We start from the raw sequence: 25,973 nt of genomic DNA on the forward strand, positions 1-25,973 counted from the left end.
GAAGGCATTTTCATGAGATATTCAAGCATATGTGATGTATGTCTCTTAATTTTACTGTCCTAAATACATGGTACACAGTATCTATGTAATGAGTGGACTATGTATGGAAGATGATGATCGCACAGTCGTCTCACGCCGTAACCTTTGCCGCACTGTTACGAGTTAATGTCGGGAAGGAATTTCAGAAAGAATGTAATTTTTGGTGACTTATGTTCTCAGTACTATAGTCATACTAAAAAGAGATAGTAATGATATTTTAAAAATAATTTAATTTCATGACAGAACCACAATTGAATCATTTTGTTGTAACCCCTTAGAAAATTTCATTTTATCTGGGTTGGGAACAACTGATATATACAATGTAGCTTTTACTACTGCTGTCATTATTCACCTTACTTACCATTAAGCATATCTGCAAAAATTAGTTGAATTTCTGCCCTCTTGTCTATAAGAATTTTAAATTCAAAATAGTGAATAAAGATTGCACTGTACTTCGTACTCTAGGTACAACTTTGAGGGGAATTAGTGTTGGCTAGTTGGAAGAATGAGCCAATCAATTTCTGGAGTTGACTGGAAAATGCGCAGCAGACTATTTGAATATCTCAATCCAAATTCAGGCCCAGTATCTGAACTACAATCCACCTGCACTGAGATTTTCTAAGAGCACTGCACTTTGATATATTGGCTGCCATTTCTAAACTGTAACTTTTTCATAGTCCCCAAGTGACTTCATAACATTATACACAATCTTATATTTTATTAGTATCCTTTGACAGCAGTGGCACCAGCTGTGAACCATGGTGGGATTTACTTTTATTTTTAACATATTTTGGTGCTGTTGAGTAATAGTGTTTCTTAAGAAGTACATTATATCAAATTTTACTCACTTTTGTGATGCAGGGTTATGCATTTCTGAATATTAGTGAATTAAAGATGTTTAGAAAACCATGTGGTGCCTTACCATCTTTGATATAAATATACGAGGAAGACGATATCATCTCTGAAACAGGCAACTCGATGAGCCGTTGGCATCGTTATGATAAATGCAAATAGGTCATCAATAAATGTGTTGAATGCCTGAGGAGAAAAAGAGTTTTAGTTGATCTTACCATGTTGACACCATCAATTTTTTTTCCCCAGAGAGACTACAGAACATACCTTGTACATGAAGGCTCTCCATGGCAGGTGTGCAACGGATTTCAGTTTATAATTAACAAACAACTGAGGCAGCATAAATAGAAATCCAAAGACGTACACACCATTCACAAGACTATGAATACTCCAGGAATACCAACTGAAATAAATTAACAATGTAATTTTTAATGCTTATCTTATTTGCTGATAAAACCAGATTTACAATCAGAACAAAGCACTCCACATACACCAGATTTTTTTATTTATTTATTTATTTATTTTTTCTCAACACTTCTGTTTCAGCCACTGTTAATGTTAATAATTTTTGGGCCTCTATGACAATTGTAATGTTTTCTGCTAACTCTCTTTGATGTGTCTATTTGTTAGCTTCCCATTAGAAGTGGAAAGGAAGAGTCATATAGTTTAACACCCATCTATATCATTAACGATTGAATACAACCTCAAAGTGACATTTGTATGCATTGAGACTGCCAAATGAATGAAACTACTTAACAGTGGCACTGTTGTGCACATTTTGCATTGTATAGGCTCAATCTGCCACTTGTCTATAAAGTGTACATTGTGTGAAATTAAATATACAGACCATAGGCAAGGATTCTTAAAATAGATTCAAGGAGCATAAATGTGCCATCAGACTGAACGTCTTTGACAGATCAGAAGTAGCCTTCCATGTTCATTATGTTGAACACCCACCAACTGATCTGAATCCAAGTATCACTTGCACTTCAACAAGGGAAGAAACTCAACCTGTTCTAAAAATGGGAAATATTTCTGCATAATAACATGAGCAAAAATATTTTATATTATCAAGTCATGAGTGGCTCAGGTGTTTTCTTTAGAAGCATTGCAAGGATACAACAATAAACTCACTCACACCTTGAAAATTTAAGAATAAGTGCAATACAGGAACAAAAAGATGACTTTGCTAAACCAGTCATTCAATTACCACCTGCAGACAGGATTGATGTACAAAACCCAACCTTCTGGAATATGCACATGAGATACGGGATGATTGTGCCAGACAATGGAAGAAGGATGTTTGAGAGTTGGCTCTCAAGATGTGTCGTGTGACTTCTGATAGTATCAAGAATTTTAAGTGGTCGCACTATGTTTTATAGTTTCATAATGTGCCCACTAGTAGGCAGATGGGAGTACAGGCCAACAGGTTGACCCTTTCATGCCAGCACCATGATTGTTGCATCATGCACTGAATGAGCGCCAGTCTGCCGTGCCCACTGTAAGGCGCATTTTCGTACTCCCCACGGCGCTACTCTGCCCTGCTTTCACACTCCTAATGCTATCGCAATTATTGGACTTGATACTGTATATTTATACAAATCACACATATTTGATATTGTCTGTGTCTGTGCACCAGGGATGTTAATGGAACAGCTGGAGTAGCACGTGTACCTGATGTAGAAACAGCTACAAAATGTCTTTCATGTTCATCGTCAGATTCAGATGATGATTCGCTTTCATCGTTAAAGTCACTACCAAGTATGAAAGAGCTTCCTTCACAGTATAGCACCTATCTGCCATGTCACTTCTAGTAGAAACTGAGGTTAACAACACGTCACTTCAGATTAGAAAGAAGACGGGAAATGAGCACTGCAACTCAATCGAAACCAACGTTTTGAAACTGAATGGAACTGCATCTAGTGACTGTTGTTAACTACAAACTTTGAACAAAGCCATTAGATGGTGCATAGGTCAAGCTTCCACACAAGCCGAGCAGAGAAATACGACGCAATGTGGAACTGCTACAGCAGTCCACCGGCTGGGTGGCACATTCGCGCCCGACTTCTACAGAAGTTCACCGTAGTGAAAGGGTTAATGGTCAAAATAGATCCATATACTGAACTACAATGTATGGGGGTAACTATTATTGATTTTATCTAGATAAATTCCTAAAAATAGCAGTTGCAGTAAGTTGCCTTTGTCAGTAGTCTTAAAATACAGAGAGGATTGTGAGTGTTAAAAATCAGCCAATAGGAGGAAAGGTGAGAAATCAAGTCAGTTAGTTCATGTAATTTTTCCTTTCAGAGGGAGCTAGATATTGCAAAGAGTGAAGCTTATATCTGCCTGCATGCATATGAGCATTGCTTCCAACATGATATTAAGTTGTACTTTTGCACTAAAGGTGAGGAAAAACATAGAAATCCTATCTGACGCTCTTTTTGGGTCAGCTTGACTCTTGTAATAAGCTTGGTAGTTACGATAAATGATTGAAAGTATTGTAGGGATGGGAATATTTGTCACAATTCATATTATTATTATTATTATAATTTTTTTTTTTTTTTTTTTACCATCTGTCGAATGGGGTCAGACAGGCAAATTCATTGTGACTGGTCACCATATCTGCCTTTATCTCTGGTCTATTCATTGTATCTCTTTTTTGTTTAGCTTGGGTTGGAAAGAATCAGAGCAAGAACCTGACACTGAGGAGGAGTAGGTCACCTTATGGCCACTGTTCACACCTCCCACCAGCTGTTGGCTATCATTACTGTGCCAGGCTACAAAAATTTGAGTAGTTGAACCAGTGGTGGGAGGGGACATATCAGTTGAGTGGAGCTCCATCCTCTTTGGGGAAGTGCCAAAATCCCCTGGGGAAAATAGAGGGGGGAGGAGGATTGGGGAAGTTTGCTTCCTCGTATGAAGTGGTAAACTCAAATCTTCTCACAAAATACAGGTGGAAAGGTGTGTGAAGAAAGAAAAACAACACTTACACAGGTGAGCTTATGCATTTGGGTCTCCTGGTCAGTCCCAACATACATGATTCCACTTTTTGCCAGAAATTATAGTTCCTCCACGCTCACACCTACGAACAACTATTAGCTGTATAATGAAAATTTATGCTGGGCTAAGACTCGAACCTGGATTTCCTTCTCATCACGAGCTGTGTACATCTACATTGATACTCTGCAATCCACCTTAAGGCACTAGCCATTTTCTTCCCGGTTCCACTTACAAACAGAATGAGAGAAAAAATGACTTTCTATATGCCTATGTATGAGCCCTAATTTATTTTATCTTATTTTTCATAGTCCTCGTTCACAATGTATGTTGGAGACTACAGAATCACTCTGCAGTCAATTTCAAATCAGTCTAGATTTTCTCAATAGCATTCCTTGAAAAGAATGTCACCTTCCCTCCAGAGAATCTCCTTTGAGTTCGTAAAGCATCTCCGTAGCACTTGCATGTCGTTCAAACCTATCAGGAACAAATCTAGCAACCCATCTCTGAATTGCACCAACGTCTTCTTTTAATCTGGCCTGGTACAGATCCCGTGCACTAGCATCCTATATGCTGCCGCCTCAGAGAAATCACACTTTCCTAAAATTCTTCCAGTAAGCTGAAGTTGACCATTTGCCTTTCCTGCCACAATCCTCAAATGTGCATTCTATTTCATATAATTTTGTAACAGTGCACCCAGATATTTAAACATGACTGTGTCAATGAGGACACTATTAATGATGTATCCAAACATTATGGATTTGTTTTTCCTACTCATCCATGTTATTTTACATTTTTCTACATTTAGAACTACCTGCTATTCATCACACCAACTAGAAATTTTGTCTGGATCATCTTGTATCCTCCTACAGTCATTCAACTTTGCGCGCGCGCGCACACACACACACACACACACACACACACACACACACACAATGACTCCATAGACATCCCAATCTATACTCAGCATGTCGTCACCTCCAACTTCTAGTATTGCATGATCTGGGTATTTACATGCTACTGACCATAAATCTTCTTTAAATGACTAGAAGAGTCGTAACAGAATTGGGTGGCCAGCAAAAACATCCAGTAATTAACTTGGTTTTACCTACACCTGTCATACATGACCGGATGACTTCACTCAACTTTGACCTCACAGGACACAATTTTGTCAACTGCAATAAACACTACCCCTTCTATGTCCTCTAATGTGTCTTTCTGATACATGATCCATCGCTCGCTGAGTATCTTGGAGCTTTCCACTTCAGGTCCCACAAGGATAATCTGAGCATGAGAACGTTCCTGGATGGCATCAATTTGGGAACTTCTCCATCTACACGGATATTCCATAAGCCACCATACAGAGCATGGTGGAGGGTACCCTGTACCACTACTTGTCATTTCCCCTCCTGTTCCACTTGCAAGTAGAGCAAGGGAAAAACAACTTTCTGTAATTTCTTGTATCTTGTCTTTGCTTTGTGTAGCGCAATATATTAAGGCAGCAGTAGAATCATTTGGCAGTCAGTTTCAAATGCTGGTTCCCTAAATTTTCTCAACAGTGTTTCTTGAAAAGTAAATCACCTTTCCTACAGGGATTATCACTTGAGTTCCTGAAGCATCTCCGTAATACTTACGTGTTATTCGAACCTATCAGTAACAACTCTCATCACCTGCCTCTGATTTGCTTCGATATCTTCCTTCTATCCGACATGGAATGGATCCCAAACTCTCAAGCAGTACTCAAGAACAGGTCACACCAGCATCCTATATCCGGTCTCATTTATAAATGAACCACACTTTCCTAGAATTCTCCCAATAAACCGAAGTCGGCAATTTGCCTACCCTACCACAGTTTTCACATGTCATTTCACCTTGTATCAGTTTGCAACATACTATGTCTAGCCAGGACTCTAGTAATACCGTATTTGAATGTTAAAGGTTTGTTCTTCCAACTCATCTGCATTAACTTACATTTTTCCACATTTAGGGCTAGCTGTCATTCATCACACCAACAGGGAATTTTGTCAAAGTCATCTTGTATCTTCCTACAGTCACTCACTGACACCTTACTGTCCACCATGGCATCATCAGTAAACAACAGCAGATTGCTACTCATCCTGTCCGCCAAATCATTTATGTATATAGAGAACAACATCAGTCTTATGCACTTCTCTGGGGCACTCCTAAAGATAATCTGAGCAATAAATGAATACCCGCCATGAAGGACAACATACTGGGATCTGTTAATTAAGAAGTCTTCAACTCACTCATATCTGTGAACTTATTCCATATGCTTGTACCTTCATTAACAGCCTGCAAAGGGGCACTGTGTCAAATGCTTTCTGGAAATCCAGAAATATGGAACCTGCCTGTGCCTTTCATCCATAGCCCTCAGTATATCAAGTGAGAAAAGGGCAAGCTGAGTTTCGCACAAGCAATGCTTTCTAAAACCATGCTGATTAATGGACATAAGCTTCATAGTCTCAAGAACATTTATTATATTCGGACTGAGAATTTGTTCAAGGATTCTGCAGCAAACAGAAGTTAGGGATATTGGTCTGTAATTTCGCGGGTTCATTCTTCTACCTTTATTATATACTGGCTTTTTTGCAGTCCCTTTGGACTTTGCGCTTGGGTGAGAGATCCACGATAAATGCAAGGTAGGTAAGGGGGGCCAGTGCCACAGGGTACTCTTTGTAAAATAGAACTGGGATTCCATCCTGACCTGGTGATTTATTTGTTTTCAAATCTCTCTGTTGTTTCTCTACACCCAGTATGCTTATTTCTATGTCGCCCATATAGGAGTCTGCCCGATGGTCACATGATGGTATGTTTGTACAGTTTTCTTGTGTGAACAGTTTCTTGAACGTGAAATTTAAAACATCTGCTTTCATTTTGCTATCTTCAACTGCCACACCAGACTGGTCAACAAGGAACTGAATGGAAGCCTTAGACCCTTTTAGTGATTTTTACATACGACCAGAATTTTCTCGTGTTCTCTGCCAGACTCATCTTAACCATTGCTTGTCATTTGTGCATCCCCTGCTTCCTCAGCATCTGCCATATTTTGTTATTAAACCGTTGTGGGTCTTTTATATCCTTTATCGACTTACTAGGCACGTAGCTCTCCAACCACGATTTACAATCTGCTCAAACTTCACCTGTAATTCCTCTACATCCATCTTATTACAACTAAGTGATGCCAATTCATTGTCTAAGTGAGACGTTAATAACTGCTTATCTGCTCTATGTAGCAGAAACACTCTCCTAGCATTCTTGACAGGTTTATTAACTTTCATAATCATAGTTGCTGTAATGACATCATAATCGCTAATTCCTGCTTCCATACTGACATAGTCGATACGGTCCAGCTTATTTGTAGCTACAAGGTCTAAGATATTTCCATTGCATGCAGGCTGCTCAAAATATTTCACATGACAATCTGTATGTACACCTCTGCAATGACTCCATAGACATCACAGTCTATAGTCGGTAGGTTAAAGTAGCCTCCAATTAGTATTGCATGTTCTGGGTATTTACGCAATATTTCTTTGAATGGCTCTTAGAACAGTCACAGCAGAATTGGGTAGCCAGTAAAATTAACTTAGTTTCACCTACACCTGTTCTACGCGACAAGATGACTTCACTGTCACAATCAACTCCGACCTCAATAGAGAGAATAATTTTGTCAAGTGCAATGAACACTCCCACTCCTATGGCCTCTAACCTGTCTTTCTGATATACGTTCCATGACTCACTAAATATCTCAAAGGTTTCCACTTTGGCCTGCAGCCAGCTCTTTTGAGCATGAAAACTTTCCTGGAGGGCAGTAAATTCAGGAACTGCGATAGTCTACTGATAAAATTGGGATGCTGTATGACTTCCTATGTTACTGCCTAGCCTAAAAAAACCCTCATATGCACTCCACAAGTAGTCTCCTATGCGAGTAGCCACTTCCTTTGTGTAGTGCACCCCTGACCTATCAAAGGGAGTCCTAAAAATGCCCACATGAAATTGCAGATCTAAAAATCTGCAGTCAAAACCATCACAGAGTCAACGAAGCCTTTGGTTGAGACCCTCCACTTGGCTCCAAACCAAAGGACACCGATCAACTCTGGGAGCAATGCTGCAAATTATGAGCAGTCTTCACCACCCCTGTCAGCTGCCTATTCGAACTGAGGATCACCTCAGAACCCATGTGACTGGCATCATTGGTGCCAATATGAGCAACAACTTTCAGACAGCTGCACCTTGAATGCTCGATTGCCATAGGAAAGGCTACCTCCACATCTTGGATGAGACACACACACCCCCCCCCCCCCGGCAGACATATCAAGTGTGTATTGGCTTTCTTTCCAGCCCTAAATCTATCTGACTAAGGGACTCCATAATGTGCCTAACATTGGGAGCTAACAGTAAACACCCCGCCCTCCCTCCCCGTGTGCCTGCTGAAGGAGCAGCCAGCAGTGCACTCACAGGGCAAATTTTCCTGGCCAGGTGGCCAGTCTCTACATTGGCCTCAAGCGATGCGAATGCATTACCATCCACCACCCATCATGCTGCTCTGGATGCACTAGGAGGTGCCTCGGCAGCAGAGCCCACAGCCTAAACAAGTGACACTGAGGTGTCCCGTGTGATGCACCACATTCTCTGCCACTGCTACATCCTGAGGCAGCAGCCTGAAGGTGACTGACCGTAGCCAACAGCACGTTCAGCTGTTTGCTAACTGTGGGCAGCTCCTCCTGCGTCCGTACACGGCATGCGCACATCCTATCCATTCTAGCAAGACTAACTGAAGAAGTGAACTATAAATGCAGACAATCTTAGATATGCAACTTGCTACTTTCCTGATGCCTCAAGAGCTACGTAGCTGGCTGTTCTGTGAGCAACTATTGTGCTAAAGACTGAATGACTTTACAAAAAATGTGAGATTAACCCCCTTAAACAGAGAAAAGAGCACATATTTAATAAATGTATTACACGGAAAAGGATAAACACTTAACTTTTTGCTCTGTGTATGCACTTGTATCACAGCTGAGAGCTGGGGGCTGACATAACTCCGTTATGAATACTTCACCTACTTGCTGATAAAATTTTGACAGATGGCGTGTCTTTACCCTGAACACCATCTGACTTCCCTTGCTGCATATCAACTGGCGAATGTTCCTCAGAGTACCTCAAACAAGCACATAGCCTACAAATCCCTCATGTGCACTCCACAAGTACTCTGTTACCCAAGTAGCTGCTTCCTTGGTGTAGTAAACCCTTTATCTATCAAGAGAAGTCCTACAAATCCCCAAGTGATAATGCAGGTCTACAAATCTGCAGCCAAGATCATCACAGTCAAGAAATCCTTTGGTTGACCCACTGCCCCAAAGCACGCCAATCAACATTGGGAACCATGCTGCTAATAGGGGGCTCGACTTGCACCCGACGCACGAGGCCCGAAGCCTTCATCACTTCCACCTACTGCCATGAACTGATGATGGCTTCAGAACCCATGCTACAGGCATCTTTGGTGCCAACGTTAGCAACAACTTGCAGACGAGTGCATTCTGCACGTTTGGTAGCTGCAGGCAAGGCCGCCTCCACATCTCAGATGAGGCCCCATGGCAGACATAAATGGCTCTGAGCACAATGGGACTTAACTGCTGAGGTCATCACACACATCCATGCCCGAGGCAGGATTTGAACCTGCGACTGTAGCGGTCGCGCGGTTCCAGACTGAAGCGCCTAGAACCGCTCAGCCACTCTGGCCGGCCCGGCAGACATTCTGAGTACACATTGGCTTTCTTTCTGGCCCTGAATGCCTATCTGCCTAACAGGCTCCATAACACACCTAACATTGGAGTTCCCGATTACTAATAAACCCATTCCCCTGTGTGCCTGCTTGAAGGAACATCATCCTGCCCACTCACAGGGTAAATGGGCCAGGTCAGACAACCAGTCTTCACATTGAGCCTCCTCGAGTGATGCGAATGCATTACGTCTCGCTCTGCTGTGAGGGCAGATCAACCATGTCTCGTACACTAACTAGGAGGTCCCTCGGCACTAGAGCCCATGGGCGAAACAAGGGACACTTGAGGTGTCCAATGTTACATGCCACATTCTCCACTACTGCTACACCCCAAGGCAGCAGCCTGAAGGTGACTTATTGTAGCCAAAAGCATTCAGCTGTCTGCAAACTGCAAACACAATCTACCAAGGCTAAGTGAAAAAGCATACAAATCCTAGATATGCAACTTGCTATCCCTCTGATGTGATGCCAATGCCTCAATGAGCTATGTAGCTGTTTGTTCAGAAGAAACGAAAACTGCACTAAAGACTGCCTAAACTAACACAAAATGCGAGCTTTCACCTCATACAAAAAAAACATGCATGAAATTTAATAAACATACTATGAGGAAAACACAGGAAAAGGTAAATACTTAATTTGGCATTCTGTAGATGTGTTTCAAATGAGAGCTCGAGCCCAACCATTTAGTTATCAGAGCATGTCTCGTGGGCAGTCCCAAACTTCCAAAGGAACAGGCACTGTGGCAGCTAGAGCCGTTAAGTAAGCTAATGCATGTGAGATGGAAAAGCAATCCTGTAGTAATGTTCGAATTCAGTATTAGTTGCGTTCTGCTTGACACTGTCACATCAATTAAATATCTAGTCATAATGTTGCAAAGCGATATAAAATGGAAGGAAGGCAAATGGCTGACTTCGGTTTATTGAAAGGGAATGTGTACCTCACTTATAAAGGAGATCCTGAATACAACAGTTGTGCTACACATTCTTGAGTACTGCTAGAGTGTTCAGGGTCCCCATTAGGTCGAATTAAATGGATAAACAAGAGCATGTGATACCAACTGTCATATTTAACTGTCGAATCAGCTCAAGTGTGAGATGCTACACAATTTCTAAATGGCAACCAATAACATTACTCAATGTCATGACACAAAAATATGAACATCAAATAAATAATTGTACAAATTGTTAATTGTAAATATTGAAGCATACATGACAAACACAAAAAAGGGGCTTTGGGTGGAGGCAAACTAAAATCTAAAATAATAACAACACAATCATGATAATAGTAAAACATTCAAAACATAACAACCAGAGAAATATGTTACATCAGTTAAAGAGAGAGAGCGAAATAGTGAAACTAAAGAAAGCTGGTCTCACAAAATAGCTGATGAGCTGTTCCGATGTTCTGTCCCTGCAAATGTACAGTGCCGCATAAATGTAATTTTTCTTTGGTTTATTTTCTGTTTGTTATTCCATGTTTTACATTGTGCATGCATTCATGTTTGTGTAACTGTAAGCTGTTATCGAGTAAGTATATGTGAAAATAAATACCCTGTTGTCTCTGACAGCCACATATTTGATTACCCCAACCAACTATGACACATAGGCACCAGCTTCGGCTTCAGTGCTTCGCGCAGTTTTGCAACATTGACACTAGCAACTTCTGTGCCAGTCGTTGCACTTATTCCCACGTGAGAATTAATGAACCAGCAGCCATCAGTGCAATTAACAGGGTGGTGATAAAACTGCCTCCATTTTGACAACATAATCCTGTGTTATGGTTTGCCCAGCTAGAAAGTCAGTTCATCCTCACACAAATACCAGTGAAAATTGACACTGCGAGAAGAAAATGTTTTCACAGTGACACTAGCCTCCCTGATCACAATTGGCAGCATTGACCATGCAGGTAGCTGCATTACAAATAACACACAACTGCTGACAGTCACGAGGTACTGCTCAATCACCATCAGCACAGAATTTATGTTGGTACTACAGGAAGTTTGATAATGATGCACAAAAGTGTATGCCACCTTCCAAGTGGATGCACGAATCAGATACCATAGCAGCGACAACAACTTCTATTGCACACAAGTGCCAACTTTTTGTGATGAACCACTATACCTGGTCAATAGAGGGGCAGAAGAAGCCATGCCAGAGCTGGGATGATCGCCATCTATTCGCAGCTAATGACTCCAAGGTTAGAACATACAGTCAAGTAACATTATTTCTTAGCCTGGGGCTACATCGTGTGTTTGAATGGCAATTTATAGTGGCAGATATGCCACAATCTCTCATCAGAGCAGATTTTTTTGTTCTTGTGCGACTTACTGCCAGATCTGATGTCAGAAACTAACAGATTTGACTACTAATCTGCATACACCAGGGAAAGTCCATTGTTTCACTCCACTAGTGGTACACACAGTCACAGGCGGAACACCTTCGGATCATTCGGCAGTTGTCTACCCAACTGTTCACCACTTTTTGACCACACCAGGGCGGCTAACTGATGCTCAGCCAAGACGTTTGATGCCTGAAAAGCTAAAAGTGGTGAAACAGCAGGAAATTCACATTATGCTATCACAGAGTATCTGTAGAGTTTCTAATAACAGCCCTGATTCACGTCATGCCTAAAAAGAAAAACCATGCAGTGACTACTGCCCACTCAACGGAAGGACCACCCCAGTCCCACTCATAGAAGACTTTTCTGCAGATGTTCACAATAAGATGATATTTTCTACCACAGACCTATTCCAAGCATAATACCACCCCCTGTACCTACGGAAGACTCCCAAAACAGCGGTGACTATTCCATTTGGCCTATTTGAGTTCACCAGAATGCCATACAGACTGTGAATGAATGCAGCCCAGCCCCTCCAGCACTTAATGAACTAGGTGACAAAACATTTAGATTTTTGCTATGTGTATATCGATGACATGCTGGTCATGTCCGCATCAGAAGAGGAGCACTTATGACATCTGACAAAAGTGTTCGACCACCTACACACATAGTGAATATTAATTAATCCTGCCAAGTGTGTTTTTGGTGAGAAAGAAGTGGACTTGTAGGATATTTGGTGAATGCGCAGGGTATGTGATCCTTACAGCAAAAAGTAGAGGCCATAAGCAAATACCTCCAGCCTGTCACAGGTAACGACAACTGTTCCTAGGACTAGTAAATTTCTAGGAACAGTTCATTCGCAATCATGTGCTGATAACCAAACCATTGAACTAACTTATTAATGATGCACTGAAGCTTAACCACAGATTGCATTGGACTATCAAGGCAAGCACTGCATTTCAGGCTGTGAAAACCTATAGCAGAGGCCGCCCAGTTGGCACACCTGGTCGCCACACAATGCACTCATGGTTTATACTTCGTCCACTGCCATTGGTGCTGCATTTCAGCAACAGACTGATCACTGGCAGCCCATTGCATTCTATAGTCATAAGCTGTCACCATCTCAGCAGCATTGAGCAACATATGACTGAGCTGTATGCCACTTACGCTGTACTAAAAAAAAAATTCAGACACGCATTAGAAGGATGAAAATTCGCCATCGTTATGGATCGTAAGCCACTTACCTGTGACATTATAGTAAAGCATAACCTGAGCAGCTGTGAAACTTGGATCTTATCAGCCAGTTCATGACCAGCATTTTGTATGTGGAAGGGAAGCTAAATGTTCCAGCTGACGCACTTCTATGTGTAGACACAATGAATGCAGCAGCAGGTGACACCATGTGAATGGAAGCAGTGGCAAATGCCACTGATTATGGCACTATTGTGCATGTGCAACAAAACAATATCGAGTTGCATGATTTTTTGCAGCAATCAAAAGTACTTTTACAACTTGTGACATTGCCTGAAGCAAATGTAGAGTTATACTGTGATGTAGCAGATGGAAAGATATGCTCATATGTGCCATAGCAATTCAGAGCACAGGCAATGGACTCAGTGCACAATATGGTATACCAAGGAGTAAGGGCACTGTCAGATTAGTCAAACAGAACTTGGCATCACCAGATATGCATACAAACTGCTGAACATTTGTAAGATGTCATGTAGTAGACCCACTCAGCACTGGAAGGCTGCAGTTATTGTCTCACAGTGGTAGACAGGATCACCAGGTGGCCCAAGGCTTTTCCCATTAAGGACATCATGGCAGAAACTGTCGCACAAACATTTTTTCATAACTGGATTGCCCTGGTCTGAGTCCCGCTGAAAATTACCACTGATCTGGGACACCAATTTGTAGCCTATGTCTCCACAACATTGGCCACAGTATTACGTAGAAAGCGCGTTCACATCACAGCATACCACCCCACATCAAGAGGCACAGTTGAGGAGCTTCATCAGTAGTTAAAACAGCAGTGAGATGTCACACAACACTGAACTGGACAGAGACACTGCTTGTCATGCTTTTATGTCTCTGAACATAATTTAAGAGTGCTCTGAAGAACACAACAGCGGAACTGGTAAATGGACAAATGTTACATCTACCTGGAGAGTTTTTGCACAGCGTGGCAGATGACACAATCACTGCCTCAGATTAAGAGAACACACACACAAGCTAAGAATGACAATGCCTAGAAACCAGTTGAAAAGACACACTTTTATTTTCACGAACTTGACAAGAGCATGCACATGTTCTTATGCAATGGTACAGTGCATAAGCCATTGCAACTGTAGACAGTAGGGGCAGCAATACTCTCCTCATAATGATCAATGGTATGCCCATTGCAATCTCAATGGATCGGATCAAGCCAGCATTTATGGATTCAACAGACATTACAACAACCACAGAAAGCAAACTAGAGATGACAGAGGAATCAGCAGTATGAGGTGTTCCCGTAACCCACATGCACCACACAACACGAGGCACTGTGATGCTGAGACCGATGTCAAGAATTACTCTCCCACTCCCTATTAGAACCACCGACTCGTGTGGCGCACCACCCAGTTTCAAGAAAGTAGTTACGAGGGTTGGACTATCATTAGCATTAAAGGGGGAGTCATGAAGTGACCTGCTGTTTCCAGGTCACCACTTCAGTCATCAAGTGTTTCTTGTTAGTTTCATTCCAACTTGGGATATCTTGTTTGCTGCATGTATTCCAACAAGGTCTCATAGTTATTTGCCTGGGTAAATCCATCCAAGATGTTTGTCACACTTTTTAGCAAGTACATCCCACTTTGCTTTCCTATTGGTTACTTTCAATTTTGATCAAGACTGGATGGTGTTTGCTTTGTAGGAAGGCTTGTAATAGAAATTGGGAACTCTGAAGAGAGAGTTTCTCATTAGTTGTTGCAGAGCATAGTTCAATATTATACTGCTGTCTCCATGCTGCCGTCACAAGAGTTCCTTTACCCTTTGCATCAAATACCAAAAATACGTTATTGTATTCTGGCCAGTTCACAATGACTTTACCATTTTCATAATTCTATTTAATGTGGTGACTTTTAAAACCTCCACGATATATGGCAGTATGTTGTGATACTGGAATGGTCTGTGGAGATACAGAGATAGCTGGAGGTTTGGATATATTAACTACTGCTAGTTATCCAATTTTTACTTGTCATAGACGTCAGATACAAGGCATGAGGGTATGAGATTTTCCAGATATTCTGCAGCCAAGGTTTAGAAATAAATAATTTCATTGAGTGGAAGTGAAAATACTAATTTTGAATATAAATGAACAAGCTTTATTTGTACAATTATATGTATTTTTGTTATCCAGAATATAAAGTTTTAATTATTATTTAGGAAGATTTATTAGGGGGTAAGTCATGTTTTGTGTATTTTATTATTTGCATGAGGTATTCCACCTGATCTCTCTGCCATTCCAAGAGAATTGAAAATGGACTTGGGAGTCTTGATGGGCAAGTAGTCAAAGGCGACAAAGAGTCTTCTGCGCCAGCCACACTGTCAGTGAATACCAATGACCAGAAGTTTATATTTATAATGTATATATGCAAGTATTGACACACACACACGAGATTGCAGTTTAAGGCAACTGTAGCCACACACATTTTTGACAAAGGCCTTACGGGCCAAGAGCTTTATTTGGAACAGTCTTTTTGTTGTGCCTATCTGTGACTCAGCATGTCTGCTATATGGTGAGTGGCAACTTTCCTTTTCATAATACTGTTACATTCCATCCTGGATTTTCCATTGTTTGGTTATTGAAAAAATGCTTGTTATTCATAACCCACAAGGTCTCCTGTAACAAGATATGCGTGTTGTTTTTAAAGGTGCAATAAAAGCCTTAAAAAATCAGAGTTGCCAAGTCCTGGTTTTTAGTAAAAATTAAGTTATTCTACAGATAAGAAGAATATTTACCAAGCCAGGGGTTCGTAGATTACTCCGAGCTGAAGATCACAACAAGGTAATTTAAAATATGAACAAACCCTCCCAAAAGCACAGATGTGCATTCTTGGTTGCTGATCATATGTGAGTTTCCCCTCTATAAGCATGTAAGCCAAAGGCAGGAATTTTTCCTCACTGATTCATTTGTTCTTCATTTTCAGTATGAGTTTCCTGAACAATGACAATGTCTATGTTTTGATAAAATCTTCTAGAAGACTTTGCATATTGTTTTACTTACACCTTCAATAATGATTCCAGAAATAATAATAATAATAATTAATAGCCACTGCCACCCATTCCTATTTCACTTACAAGCCAGGGGCTATACATTTTCCCTATTATTTTCACAAAACCCTGGAAAATACAAGAACCCATGGGAACATTTGTCAAGATGAGCCTGCATGATCGAAAAGACCTTTTTTCCCCCCTCCCTACAACAGATTTCACAGACTCCCAATATGCCTTAACAGCATTCATACTGGCCCCAGTCTCATAACCTATGTTCCAGTTTGTGGTTGTAACGCTTCCTACCCAACCCTGTTTATGAAACAAAACCATCTTACATTATCATAGACCCTTCTGCAACACATTCTTCTTGAAGAGAAACCAAAATCCACTTAGCACAATTATGAACCAGCTGAAAAATAACATCAGAAGAATCCCCACCCAAAATAACAGCACCCCAAACACAAAGACCAATAATGTCATGCCCCCTCCCACCCTTCTTCTTATCAAAATATGATTTTCAGTTTCCACTACCACTCATTGGCACCTACAGATCCTTGATATTTTATAAATTCACCACATACTTTCTTGTAAAAAGGAAACTCATCTATTCCTGTCCCTTCACAAACAATAGTTTTTTGCTTGGCATATCATACAGAGGACTCATAACAGTAATAATAAGTTAACAACATTATAAGAAAGAGACCGAGTCTGTCTCTCTCTCAAATCATGTACCCTACCTGATTGACCACCCCAAATTATCTCAACACCACCTCCACATGTACCCGTCAGATGACCTGAGACTAAACCTTTGTAAAAACTCATATAAACCACATTCCTGACGTCTGCAAAACTCTGTTTACACCTAACTTTTGTAAAAATTTGAGTCATCAGTCTTCTGACTGGTTTGATGTGACCCACCATGGATTCCCCTCCTACATCAACTTTTCATCTCATAGTAGCAATTGCAACCTATGTCCTTAATTATTTGCTTCTCTTTCTCTAAAGATTTTTATCCTCTCCACACCCTCTAGTATCACGAAAGTCATTCCCAGATGTCCTATTATACTGTCCCTTGTTCTTGTCAGTGTCTTCCATATATTCCTTTCCTCGCCAATTCTGTGGAGAACCTCCTCAATTCTTACCTTGTTAATCAACCTACTTTTCAGTATTCTTCTGTAGCACCACATCTCATATGCTTCAATTCTTTTCTGTTCCATTTTTCCACAGTCCATGTTTCACAATACCCTATAATGCTGTATTCCGTACATTCACAAAAGTTTTTTCCTCAAATTAAGGCCTATGTTTGACATTAGTAGACTTCTCTTCTCCAGGAATTCCCTTTTCGTCAGTGCTAGTCCCCTTTTTATAACCACCTTGCTCTGTCCATTGTGGGTTATTTTGGTGCCTAGGTAGCAGAATTCCTTAACTTCGTCTACTTTACGGCCCAAATTCTGATGTTAAGTTTCTTGCTGTTCTCATGTCTGCTACTTCACATTACTTTCATCTTTCTTCAGTTAAGTCTTCATCTATATTCTGTACTCATCAGACTGTTCATTCAATTCAGCAAATCCTGTATTCTTCACTTTCAATGAACGCAGCAATGCCATTATTGATATCCTTTCACCTTGAATTTTTATCTCATTCTTGAATCTTTCCTTTATTTTTGTAATTGCTTCTTTGACGTACAGATTGAAATGTAGGGGTGAAAGACTACAACCTTGCCTTACTCCCTTTCTAATCCGAGTGTTTCATTCTTGGTCTTTCATACTTATCGATCCCTCTTGGCTCTCATACATATTGTATATTACCCATCTTTCCCTATAGACTACTCTTATTTTTCTCAGAATAAAGAACAAGTTGAATCATTTTATATTGTTGAACACTTTTTCCAGGTTGAGAAATCCTATGAACATGTTTGGTTCCTTTATCAACCGTAGTATCACACCCACCTCTCTGGTGCCTTTACTTTTCCTGAAGTCAAACTGACTGTCATCTGACAGATCCTCAGTTTTATTTCCCATTCTTCTGTGTATTATTCTTGTCAGCAATTTGGATGCATGAGCTGTTAAGCTAATTGTGCAAAATTTATCACACTTTTTGGCTCTTGCTATCTTCTGAATTGAGTGGAAGATGTTTTCCCAAAGGTCTGATGGTGTATCGCTGCCTCATACATTCTATAAACCAAAGTGATTAGTCATTTTGTTGCCACTGCCCCCCAATGATTTTAGAAGTTCCAATGGAATGTTATCTATTGCTTCTGCCTTGTTGGATGTTGGTCTTCCATAGCTCTTTAAATTCTGACTCTAATACTGGCTCTCCTATCTCTTCCCTGACAACTCCTGTTTCCTCTTCTGTCACATAATCAAACAAGTCCTCTTCCCACACAGAGACCTTCAATGTACTCTTCGCCACTACCTGCTCTCTCCTCTGCACTTAACAGTGAAATTCAGATTGCACTCTTAATCTTACCACCATTGCTTTAAATTTCACTGAAGGTTGTTTTGACTTTTCTATATGCTGAGTCAGTCCTTCCAACAATAATATCTTTTTTTTATTTCTTCACATTTTGCCTTAGCTTCCTGCACTTCCTATTTATTGCACTCCTAACTGGCTTACACTTCTGTGTTCCTGAATTTGCCTCTGTACTTCCTTCTTTCATTGACCAACTGAAGTATTTAATCTTTCAGCCATGGTTTCTTCACAGTTGCCTTCCTTGTACATACAGTTTTCTTATCAACATCTGTGATTGCCCTTTTAGAGATGTCCATTCCTCCGAAACTGAACTGCCTACTCAGCTTATTTATTATTGCAGTATCTATAGCATCAAGGAACTTTGCACCCTGTCTCTTCTTGACTAGTCTCTTAAACTTCAACCTACCCTTCGTCATTACTAAATTGTAACCTGAGCCTATATCTGCTCCTGGATACGTCTTACAATCCAACATATGTTTTCGGAATCTTTGCCTAACCATGATGTAATCTAACTGGAATCTTCCCGTATCTCCAAGCCTTTTCCAAGTATACCACCTCTTATGATTCTTGAACAGGGATTTGCTATTTCTGGCTGAAAATTATTGCAGAACTCAATTACTCTTTCTCCTCTCTCATTCCTATTCCCAAACCCATTTTCTCCCGTAACCCTTCCTTTTACTGCTTCGCCTACAACTGCATTCCAATTCTTCCTCCATCACTATTAGATTTTCATCTCCCGTAACATACTGAATTATTTGTTCAATATCCTCATATACTTTCTCCACCTCTTTGTCTTTTGCTTGCGACACTGGCATGTATACCTAAACCATTGTTGTTGATGTTGGTTTGCTGGTGATTCTTACAACAATATGACTATTAAATATTAATTTTGGATCCATTACTGCAAAAATTACAATGTGAGATCAGTAACCAATAAAACATAATAACGAAAAAATGGAATAAAAGGAAGGATTGATAGGTAACATAACTATAAGATATAAAATGAGACACTATCTCTGAAATGAATCAGCACGCTGAGCAAAAATTTTATTTTGAAAGGAATATGTTTTTTACTAGGACAATCAAAGATAATATTCAATCTCTGGATGCTTAGAAGCTTCGCCTCAGTAACAAACTAAGAAAGAATATTAAATTTGTTTTTGCAGGTGGTCCACCTAGAGCAAAACACAATTTTATCTTATCTTCTACATGAAGGAATATTAGATTTTAATATCCCATGATATCACCTATCATGTCATGACCCCCAAAAAACGCAACAGGCAGTGGCAATTGCTCAGGTGGACCCCAATTCAGAGGTGTGCTGTTATATTTGTTACTGGTAGGTTTGATCAACAAGTGAGTATCAGAGAAATGCTCCATGAACTCAAAAATGGAAGGACGACAATGTTCTCTTCACTAACCACTGTCCAGAATGTTTACAAAACTCACGTTTGAAGCTGTCTGCAGAATGACTCTACTCACAGTACATTGCATAAGGACTATGAAGACAAGATAATAGTGCCATATAGGCAGTCGCTTTTTCGTCACTCCAGTTGAAAATAGGAGAGAAAAGCACTGTCAAAAGGTACCCTCCACCCTGCACCATATGGTGGTTTGCAGTGTATGTATGCAGATACAGATGTACATGTCCTTAGAAATTCATCTATGGAGCAGGAGTTGTAAAGAAGAATGATTTCAATTTGTCTTTAAATTTTCAATCTCTGCCAGCACCTTTAACTCACAAACCAGGTGATCAAATTTTTTTATGGCTACAATTTGTCTCCTTTCTGTACAAGCGTAAAGCTGGGCTGTGGATAGAGGAGTCTATTTTTGTTCTTATGAACGCTATTACTATTTTCAAACTGTGTTTGATTCTTACCTGAAAATGTGTGTGTGTGTGTGTGTGTGTGTGTGTGTGTGTGTGTGTGTGTGTTTTGATGTTACGGGTACTCAACATTGAGGTCATCAATCCCCTTACAATTATCAAAACAAATGAATATGGAGACACTATAATATTGTTGCACACTCATTCACTCAAAATGATCACACAGTCACTCTATCTCACATGTACTAAACCAAATTATAAAGAGAGAAAGTAGCTACACATGAAATTAAAACACAGAGAAATGAAAGATAGCAGAACTAAAAGAAAAAAGCACAGGAAACCGTGGCTGGCTGACCACCTACTACTTGTTAAAAATGCTAACCACGTTCATTTGAACCCACTTAAAATAGTTGGCAGATCCTTTGGCAAATCTGCCCTGGCCCACAGGTTGTAAAATAAAACACAATCCAAGAAAATCTGGCGAACTGTTATCTGTACACCATAAGCACTACAAATTGGTGGATTCTCTTGCCAGAGTAAGAAGCCATGCGTCGTAGGGTTGTGGCCTATGCAAAGATGAGTAAGAAGGACATCGCCCTTTCTGCATAGTCAGAAGGAAGTACACCACGGCCGAGTTGTGGGTTTTAGTACATGGAGCTTATTGTCATTCCCTTCCAGTCACTTGTCTTCCCCTTGGAGCAAGACTTTGTATCTCAACACTGAGGTAACAGCGTCATTCTAGTTAGAGAGGAGGGCATCCTGGATAGTCTTGATGACTTTTTCTGCTGAGTACAAACAATGGAGAGAGCGAAGGGTGCTCAGAGAATCTGAAAAGACAAGAAATTTTTGTACTGGAAAAATGTCTCATCTGCTCCAGTACCTAAAAGATCGCATATAATACAGTGTTGAAGACAGTAAATTCCTGAGGGAGTTGGACCTCGAGGACACAATTAGGGAAAATGACAGAGCAACCAACAGAGACCCCCTGTTTATACCCATCTGTAAAGACAGCTATATAGTTGTGGTGTTCATGTAAAATGTTAGAGCATATCGCATTAAAAACAGAAGCAGGAATGCAATCCCTCCTGTACAGCACTAAATCTAAAATTACGTTGAGCCTCTGTAGTAGACAGGGAGGTAAATGGTTAAAACCACATGTAGTGAGTCCAGCACACGCTGCATGCAGATCCAAAATAGTATTGTGGCTTGTGGATGGTTGAAGAAAAAGCATCCCAGAGGTGGATGAGCAACAGTATGGTATGCGGGTGAAGTCAGAGCTGCAAGGAACTTACATGCCTGATGCACCATGAGGAACTGCTGCCGGATGGTGAGTGGCAGTCCCCCAGCCTCAGCACAGAGACTGGGTATGGGACTGGTCCTATATGCAATCATGGCCAGCTGAATCCCCTCATGGTGGACAGTGTCAATGACCTTCAAATAAAAAGGCCTTACCGATCCATACATGTTGCACCCATAGTCCAGCCGAGAATGCATTAAAGCCCTATAAAACTGGAGCTCCCCAAGACCTGTGGCTAAAACACATTATGATGTTCAGTGCCTTCAGGGTTCTGGCTTTCAGGTCTCGCAGGTGGGGCAACCATGACAATCTCTTAACAAGGTTCAAGAAAGGACTGAAGACATTATTGTCACAGATCCAAAGCCAACCTTCAGATAACACCATTTTCTGATTCAGAACAGTCTGTATGCTGCTATCATCAAAAGCCTGGTGAACAAGTGCACAACTTAGTGCTCTTTCCCAAAAGCCAATGGCAGTCAATCTTAGGCACAACTAACTGCCAGGCACGATCACAGCACCTGTTTATTAGTGACAGGATATCTGGGCTAAAATATCTAGTAGATACAGGTGCCGATTTGGGCATACTGCCACGGACCTCAGTGCATTGCTGTCTGCCACCAACCACATTCTGCTTGTCAGCTACTAACAATTCCATAATATCGGTATATGGAACTCAGCGTGTGGAACTGGACTTGTGTCTATGCTGTGCATTGATCTGCAACTTCACTGGCGTCATTGTCTAAGAGCCACTCATCAGCACGGATTTCCTGGTGCACTACCAGCTGTTGTTGGTTGTGGCAAATTCCCAACTCATGGACAGCATGACTGGCCTGACTATAATTGGGTTCTGCGACAGCATGATTGTACACAGCGTCAAACTGATACAAGCGTAGGACTCTAAGTACCCTTCTATATTACACCAGTTTCCTGCTCTGACTAGGTCCCTTGGACCTCTTTAAACAGGTACAGCAAAATACTATGAATTTTATTAAAACCACAGACAGCTGTCCACAGTATCATGTAGGTCTAGACTTTGGCACCAGACCACCTGGCTGTAGCTAAGGCCAAGTTTTCTATCATGTTAAAAGAAGGCATTATCTGACCATCAGTCATCTCTGCAGTGCCTGGTTCCTAAGAAGAGTGGAGTATGCCACAACATGCAGCTAAAACAAGGGCTAACAGCTGGACAGATAGCGCACGGTAATTGCTAGCCTTTTATTCTCATAAACTATTGCTGTCACAAGAAAAGTGGGGTACTTATGACCAAGAACTTGCCAATTATGAAGCCATCGAATATTTCCATGGATAGAAGTGAGAAATTTCACTACCTATATAGACTGTAAACTGTTAATGTATGCATTCAGATTGCACCAGTATAATCATCTGGAATTTATTGCACAGTCTACCACCAACATCAGGCGCATCTCTGGTATGGACAATACAGTAGCCAGAGTTTTGAAGCCCACTGACTTCAACACACTCGCCCAGGTGCAACGGACTGACCAAGAGCTTCATACTTTCCTGAATGATGCCAAATGAGCATTACCGCTGCAACTAGTCAGTGTACCTAACACAGATGTGAAAATATATTGTGAGGTCTTGCAAAGGAAGACCCCAACTGTTACTGCCTGCTCAATTTCTCAAGCAAGCCTTAGACAATTTACACAGCTTGTCTCATCCTGACATTCTGTCTGATGTCGAAGTTCTTTGGCCGGGAATGGAAAAGGACTGCCATGAGCAGTTGCACAAATGATGCCATGCCAACACAGCAAAGTATCTCACCACATAAATGCACCTGTGGGCAAATTCCCTAACATCACCCCAAGTTTTGCACATGTACATCTCACCGTCATGGGTCCATTACCTCCATCAGATGGTCAGCAATACCTACTGACTATCACAGATTGTTTCACTCAATGGTTGCAGGCAGCACCATTGGACAACATGCCTGTGAAAAAATTAGCCTCTGCCTTTGTGTCCTCAAACAACAGATCACAACAGCCAATTTGAATCGACCTATTTGCCAAGCTTGCCATTTTTTGCAGGTATGTCCACCGTAAAACCACAAATTACCACCCAGAAAGCAACAGTCTGATAGAGTAATGGCACTGTTCGCTCAAAGGTGCTTCATGTGCCACGACATGACTCTGATGACTGCTTTACCAATTGCCACGACATGACTGACGACTGCTTTACCAATTTTGTTACTTGGTCTAAGAAAGGCTTACAAACTGGACGTAGATGCTTCATCAACAGAACAGGTTTTTGGTAAAGCGATATGTTTTCTGGACAAATTCATCAACACCAATTCTCTGCAGTCCACTGCACAAGATCAGCTGGATTTTCTACTTCACTTGCACGAGTTCATTGCTTGTTTTCATATGCATCAAGGTTCCAGAGATGGCACACCACCCTGTTACATTTATTGTAACTTGGCCAGCTGTCCACACACAATGCTATGCACAGCCGGTGTGAAATTTTCTCCACAAGTTTCGTACACAGGCCCAAACCATCTGTTACAACAACGTGCGTGGATGTTAGATATTAATGAAAATGGCAAGACCATGAGTCTCTGTTGACCAGGGCAAAATTGCATGCATCTTTCACGGTGCATTGCCCACCGATGTTTCAAGAGGACAGCTTCATCTATCTGTGCCAGCACTGCATCCGCGATCTTAAACTGAACTCCTGGAGAGACTGTACATAATTGAATATAGCTTGAGTACTGATTCACCATTAACTGTTTCAGCCTTTTAAAGGGACAGTTCTAAACTCATGTAAAACATCTCGCTGCTGTTCAAAATTGAGCTGAATGCAATTGTTCACTGTTCTAATAAATGAGGTTACTGTTCCACATAATTCAGAGAGTGGATTATTTACATGTTCTAGCAGGCTTGGAAGATACATACCTAACAAAGTGGAGCAGTCCTAATCACAGCTGCACCAACCTTTCTCTTGGCTTTGACTCTTATGTGGAAGTTTTATTTACACACAATGGAACTCATGTCAGATTGCATAATAAAGTCATTGCCACCATTTCAACTCCACTTCCCACATCTTCAGGTTTGTCACATCCATCAATACACAGATGAACTGCCCATCTTGGAATACCCCCTAACAAGTTGCTGAGCACACCCTGCTGGCTATGTGAATCCTCCCAAACAGCCACTATTTCCATGAACTAGTAGAGATCTCAAAGAAGATATGACAACAAGTGGAAGCAGGCCTGAGGAATGAGTGAAAGCAAATAGGGTTAGCATCAAAATTAAACCTTTTTGGAATGAAAATCCCAAAATTTGGCTCTATCAAGCAGAGGCACAGTTCAGCATTTGAAAAATTGTTATAGAAGAGACTAAATTTAAACATCTAGTGTCACAATTGCAGGGCACTTTCCCTGTATTACATCCTATGTTCCCGTAACCCTCCTGGCCTCAACCTTCATTAGCCCGTTCTCACCCATCCAGCCCCCTCCCTGTTCCCATTCCGGCACTACACAGCCGTCATTTCACCATCACACCCAGTCTTTTAATTTCTTTCTATTTCTCTCCTTTCCACTACTTACCACCCCCCCCCCCCAACCTTTTCTACTGCCCTCCGTCTAAAATGCAGCATTTCCCTGTCCACCACCCCCACCATACTATCCCTCCCACTCCCTACCCCAGCCTCCTCCTTACCCCCACCCAGTCACCAATCCCATCACGCACTGGTGCTATGGCTCGCAGTGTGGCTTCAATTGTCTGAGACTGCAGACGTGTGTGTGTGTGTGTGTGTGTGTGTGTGTGTGTGTGTGTGTGTGTGTGTGTGTGTGCTTATCGCGACTCAGCATCTCTGTTATATGGTGAGTAGCAACTTTCCTTCTCTAATATTGTTACATTCCATCCTGGATTTTCCATAGTTTGAATGCTAAATGGGAAGAAGCTAAAGATGACACAGGGAGTGCAGGAAGGCAAGGGGTAGGCTCACTTCAGTGTAAAAAGGGATATGAGCATTTGATTCATATGTGGTAGTACAGAACAACTGGTAAGGGATTGTAAAATTTCCCACAGAGCAGTCAGCACAAATAGCTGAAGCCAGGAATCTGCAGGGGCTTCTAGAAATAGGAA

The 25,973-nt window shown here is 41.1% G+C and overlaps 1 protein-coding gene across 1 annotated transcript in view; it reads right to left on the reverse strand.

Moving 5' to 3' along the window:
* The window catches only part of LOC126258655 (cleft lip and palate transmembrane protein 1-like protein), a 163,513-nt gene that overhangs the window by 2,785 nt on the left and 134,755 nt on the right, over positions 1-25,973 (reverse strand). The window contains exons 9-10 of the mRNA XM_049955658.1: positions 1,159-1,294; positions 962-1,077 (exon numbers count right to left, since the gene is read on the reverse strand). Coding sequence (XP_049811615.1) covers positions 962-1,077; positions 1,159-1,294 — 252 coding nt within the window. The remainder of the gene's footprint in view (positions 1-961; positions 1,078-1,158; positions 1,295-25,973) is intronic.

The sequence above is a fragment of the Schistocerca nitens genome, chromosome 1 (genome assembly GCF_023898315.1).
Source record: "Schistocerca nitens isolate TAMUIC-IGC-003100 chromosome 1, iqSchNite1.1, whole genome shotgun sequence".
Lineage (NCBI taxonomy): Eukaryota > Metazoa > Arthropoda > Insecta > Orthoptera > Acrididae > Schistocerca > Schistocerca nitens.